Below are 6,000 nucleotides of genomic sequence, written 5' to 3' on the forward strand. Positions count from 1 at the left end.
CTACGGATACTGGATGCCTGTGCTGACATTTCTCCTGCGGTGTTGCTATCAGTGTGTGAAGAGTGGGAGAAGAGGGTTGCATTGACAATCCAACACAATGGGCAGCACATTGAACACATTTTATAAGTGGTCAGAAACTTGTAAATACCTCATGAAGGAATAAAGTTATGTTGAAACCAAGCACACCATTGTTTTTCTTGTGACATTACCAATAAGTTGATGTGTCACATGGCCCTCTTCCTATTGAAAAAACAAAAGTTGTATCCAAGATGGCCGACTTCTAAATGGCCACCATGGTCACCACCCATCTTGAGGAGTTTGCCCCCTCACATATACTAATGTTCCACAAACAGGACTTTAATATCACCAACCAGTCTCATTTTATTACGGTGTATCCATATAACTGGCCCACCCTGTATAGTAAATGGCTCCAGTGTGGCAGACAGAGTCCACATGCCCCACGTGAGGATGTCAGCCCTCCCTCATGACCTTATAAGGCCCGGTGTTTCTAATTGTTCGGTCAGAGACACTGACACCAGCAGCCAGCTGGAGGTCATTTTGTATCTCTGGTAGTGCTCATCTTGTTCTTCCTTACACAGATACTGGTCCTGCTGATGGGTTAGCCTTCTACAGCCCTGTCCAGCTTTCCTAGAGTAACTGCCTGCATCCAGGACTCACCTCTATGTTCTTGAGACTGTTCTGTTACCAGCAAACCTTCAGGTAATGACATGTATTGATGTGCCATACTGAAGGAGTTGGACCACGTGTGCAACCCATGCAGGGGTCCAGGTATCACCTCATGACACCAGTAGTGACACTGAGCCTAGCCAAAAGCAAAATTACTCAAAAAACATGCAGAAAAAATGAAGAGGGAAAAATGTCAGCGGGTCTCCATCTGTAAAGCCATTCCTGATTTTGGGGTTGTCTTCTGTTGCCCCTCTAGTGAACCTGTTATTAATTTCATTACCACAAAACCAGATGAAAGTGATTAACACCCACCGCTGCCATTTAACTGACCAGATCAAAATGTCAGAAGTTTATGTGAGATGCAATACTCTGAAAGAAAAAAAAAAGTGTTCCTTCTCAAATAGTCTTTTTTTCTTGAAATACAGTACATGTAACCATATTCTCTAAACATTTGCTTAGAAATATTTAAAAAACAATTGGTACCAGAGGGTTTCTGATTTGTTGTGTGCACATAAAACAGCTTGGCTACAAAACCTACAGATCAGCTGATATCAAAGCACACATAATGCTCAGCTGATATGCCATTGTATATCCATACCCAGTAGGGCATGCTATAAAAGCCACTTGACCTGTCCATCATTGGACACCTGCCAGCTGCTCTTATCGTAGTGACATTTTGCACAGACACACCAGGAGCAACATTTTATGTCTATCTGTCAAAGCTAAAGAGGAGATGAAGTAGACTATAGCAATTCTAAGTAAGAAAGATTGTGAAAGCATCCAAGAATTGTTTCAGAGGTTCTAGATTTAAAACAGTGCTGAGAGAAACGAGCAGTCACAAAATAAGTATCCTTACTGTGGACATAATGAAGTTTCATTTTGCATTATTTATGTAATTACTATCAGTATGAAAAGGGTGAGATAAAGGTTTAGCATCAAATGCAATAAACAGAAAATGATCAGATTTTCCATTCAAGAACTGCCTGATAACAACTGAAATGGTCAAGGATAAATCGACATTTATCAACAAATCTAAAAAAATTAAAAATTAAAAAAATGGAAAAAATATTAATAATTGGTGCCACCTTTTTCTTTAGGGAAAATTCGCTTCTGCCTCTGGAGCTTGAAGGGACGCTCAATGACAGGATTTATAAATGTCACCTGGAAATGAACAGAGAAAGCGATCAGGATACAGTTACAGAATCTACACTGTACATGTGTTTAACCATGGGATACCCCTCTGAAATGACATAACCTAAGCTTGTGGCCATGTCCATCTTTTATGTACAGTCTATGCATGCCACAGAGGTAAATAAACAGTTTGAAGACTAGATATGAACAGGAGAACCTCAATAAAGAGAACGCCCTGCGGCTCCAGCTGGAGGCACATGCCATGTCGCTGGTTATCAAGGAAGTCTTCAAGCCGCAAGAACTTCACTCCACTTAATGCTCGCCAGTCTCTCCAGTACACAGCAATTTCCAGCTCCCTGGACTAGACCAACACACAGAAACATGCACACGTATGTGCACACACATGGATTACAATTCAGATATTTTCCTCATTTCATATTTAATTTGCATTGATTCTTGTTTCTGAATTATTACATTTGGTGTGAGGGATGTTCTGTTTTCAAAATAGCTACAAACAGGTTTCACTCACTGTCATTCTTAGTCTTTACCATTTACAATTTATTAAACTTAAAAACCCCGAATTTTGAGAGAAACAGACAGACAGACAGATTTGGTAATCAACTAACATTTGGAAATGTTAAAATGTAAGGTAATAAGATTTACTAAGTCCTACTTTAGGACGCAACAGTTAGAAAGAAAATTGGTGAACTTCATGAGTTCAAGATGAAATAGAACAATAAAAAAACAACTTCACTCAAACAACTATGGTCAAGTGATTATTTATTATACATACCTACATTTAAAAATTATTTTTTTATTATGAGGTTTTTCCTATTAGTCATCTACACCAGTCAGCCACAACACAAAACCCTTCTGCCTAACATTTTGTAGGTAATTCCAGAATACACAGCTACATAGTCCTACAGGCAATGCTCAGTGGCTAGTGGATCTAAGAGCAGACCGCAGCAACCTCACTGAACATGGTCCAGTGGCCACCACAGTGGCAGAAATTCGAGGAAAGGGTCTCCAGTATGAAGAGCTGGACAGCACCAGCCCCTGACATGGTTCAGGGGCTGGTGCCCCTGAACCATGTCAGGGGCTGGTGCTGTGAGCAGTGCAGTGAGCTTCTTCAGCCAGTAGAGCTGAAGAAGCTCACTGCACTGCATGAGCATCTGGCAGTACAAATGAAACAGCTGCTAGTCGATGAGAGACACCCAGAATGGCTTACTGAAGGCGGGACAGTCCTGATCCCCAAGGACCCTCAGAAGGGTCCAGTCCCATCCAAATACCAGCCAATAACCTGCCTCAGTACCACATGGAAGCTGCTGTCAGGCATCAAAACAGCTAAGCTGAACGGGCACATGGCGCAATACTCGAGTGGGGCACAGAAAGGAATTGGCAAGAATACCAGAGGGGCAAAAGACCAGCTAAGGGAGGACAGAGTAGTCGCCTGAGACTGAAAGACTAGAATGACCAACCTGTGCACTGCCTGGATTGATTACAAGAAGGCCTATGACTCAATGACCCACACCTCGAATGCCTTGAACAGTACAAGATCAACAGGACCCCAAGAGCCTTCATCAGGAACTCAATGGGAATGTTGCGTATGACACTAGAGGCCAACTTGAAGCCCATAAAACAGGTCGCCATCAAGTGTGGGGAGCTACCAAGAAGATGTTCTGTCCCCAGTGGTGTTTTGCACAAGCCTGAGCCCCCTCAGTGAGATCATTGACAAGATTACATACGGGTACCAACTACAGAATGGAGCAATTGTCAGCCACCTACCCTACATGGATGACATCAAGCTGTATGCCAAGAGTAAATGAGACATCGATTCACTGATCCACACCTCCAGCATCTCCAGCAAGGACATGTCGTTCAGATTGGAGAAGTGTAGTCGGATGGTGACAAAGAACTGGAAGGTAGTCAGAACTGAAGGGATCAAACTATCAGAAGGCAACATTGCCAACATTGAGAACAACTACAAGTACCTGGTAATACCACAAGCAAATGCGAACCATGAAGAGGCTGCTAGAAAAGCTACAACAAAAACGCAGAGGGTCAGGCAAGTGCTGAGAAGTCAGGTGAACAGTAAGAATAAGATCCATGCTACCAACACCTACGCCCTGCCCGTGATCAGGTACCCCTGCTGAGATAATAAGCTGCCCAAAGGAAGAGACGGAAGGCACTAACATCAAGACAAGGAAGCTCCTGACCATGCATGGAGGGTTTCCCCCCAAGTCCAGCACCCTGAGACTGTATGCTAATCGAAAGGAAGGAGGCCGGGGACTGGTGAGTGTCAGCACCACAGCCCAGGATGAGACAACGAACATCCACAAGTTCATCAGCAAAAAGATGGCCACGACTGACTAACTCAGGCAGCAGAAATGCAAGAAAGAGGAGCAAGAGGAAGAACCATCATGGAAGGACAGGCCCCTGCATGGTATATACTACTGGAAGATACAGGAAGTGGCTGACATCCCGAAATCGTACCAGTGGTTACGATTAGTAACACAACACTAAATTGAACGACAGCACAGAGGCACTAACAGGAAAGGGCAGAGCAGGCTGTACCTGCTGTGGAGACTCAGGTCTTTTGGAGTGAAGGGCCCACTCCTGAAGACCTTCTATGACTGTGGTGGCCTCAGCCATCTTTTACGGTGTGGTCTGCTGGGGTGGCAGCATCTCTGCTGGGGAAAGGAAGAGACTAAACAGGCTGATCCGGAGGCCCAGCTCTGTTCTAGGATGCCCTCTGGACCCAGTGGAGGTGGTGAGTGACAGGAGAAAGGTGGCTAAGCTGTCATCCCTGTTGGACAACATCTCCCACCCCATGCAGGAGACTCTGACAGCACCGAGCAGCTCCTTTAGTGGCAGGCTGCTGCACCCACGATGTGGGACGGAGAGATTTCACAGGTCTTTCCTCCCCACTGCTGTCAGACTCCACAACAAAGGCTTCAACTGATCAAACACACACATCCACACATGCAATAATACTAAGTGCAATACTCTTTTCTGGGATCGTTGTATTATACTCAATTGTATATAGCATTTGTATTCTATTTTATTCAATTGTATATAGTATTTTATTTTAATCTATTCTATTGTGTGCAGTATCTTATTGATATCTTATTCCAGTGTTTATTTTTTTTCTAATTTTTCTATGTAACTTTGCACTGTGCACTGCTGTAACAAAACAAATTTCACACGCGTGGGACTATTAAAGGTTATCTTATCTTAATCATGGCAGCACAAGAACAAGCTCTAATCACAAGATCCATAGAGGCTGGGGTCTATACCAGGCAAGACCCCAGGTGCAGGCTGTGTAAAGTTACCCCTGAGACAATCCAGCACAAATGGACCGCCATAACCAAGTGGCCGGCAGAGTATACAGAAACATCTGTGCAGAGTATAGCCTGGAAGTCCCGAGGTCAATATGGGAGACGCCCCGGTCCAGAATGACCAAACTAAGATCCTGTGGGACTTCCAGATACAGACGGACAAAATAGTGATGGCTACCCAACTGGACATGGTACAGGAAGATGGCTGTAGTGACAGATGTAACGAGCAACATCAGGAAAAAGGAACACGAGAGGCTTGAGAAGTACCAAGGGCTCAGAGAAAAGCTTGAGAAAATGTGGAAGGTGAAGGTAACAGTGGTCCCAGTGATAATCGGAGCACTAGGTGCGGTGACTCCCAAACTAGGCGAGTGGCTCCAACAGATCCCAGGAACAAAATCCAAGATCTCTGTCCACAAGAGCGCAGTCCTAGGAACAGGAAAGATACCCCAAGGGACCCTCAAACTCTCAGGCCTCCGGTAGAGGAACCGAGCTTGAAGGAACAAAAGACCGCCCGCAGGGGCGAGGGGAATTATTTACAAGAGGACTCTGACACGGCTGACTATCTCATGTTTTGTTAGACACAAAATCAGCATGATTTCAGGTCTGAGTCAGTTCGGGATCCGATTTTTATATGTGCCAGTGCCTCGGGAAAAAAAAAAAGACCTCACAATCCGACTCTGGGAGGAATAAGTATTTACGCAAGTAACAGAAAATCTTTTTCGTTTCTTCTGACTACTAGATAATAAATATGAACAAGAACTTTTTAGAGCACAATTTTATACTAGTTCCACCCAATCAAGAGGATATCCCCTTGCAAAAAAATTTGATCTCTACCGCTCTTTCT

General features: G+C 44.0%; 1 protein-coding gene across 1 annotated transcript in view; it reads right to left on the bottom strand.

Moving 5' to 3' along the window:
• Positions 1–6,000, bottom strand: part of pkn3 (protein kinase N3) — a 47,718-nt gene that overhangs the window by 30,455 nt on the left and 11,263 nt on the right. The window contains exons 9-10 of the mRNA XM_005928999.3: positions 2,036–2,179; positions 1,773–1,848 (exon numbers count right to left, since the gene is read on the bottom strand). Of these exons, the coding sequence (XP_005929061.1) occupies positions 1,773–1,848; positions 2,036–2,179 (220 nt within the window). The remainder of the gene's footprint in view (positions 1–1,772; positions 1,849–2,035; positions 2,180–6,000) is intronic.

The sequence above is a fragment of the Haplochromis burtoni genome, unplaced genomic scaffold (genome assembly GCF_018398535.1).
Source record: "Haplochromis burtoni strain Fernald_Lab_line unplaced genomic scaffold, NCSU_Asbu1 Contig_113, whole genome shotgun sequence".
Lineage (NCBI taxonomy): Eukaryota > Metazoa > Chordata > Actinopteri > Cichliformes > Cichlidae > Haplochromis > Haplochromis burtoni.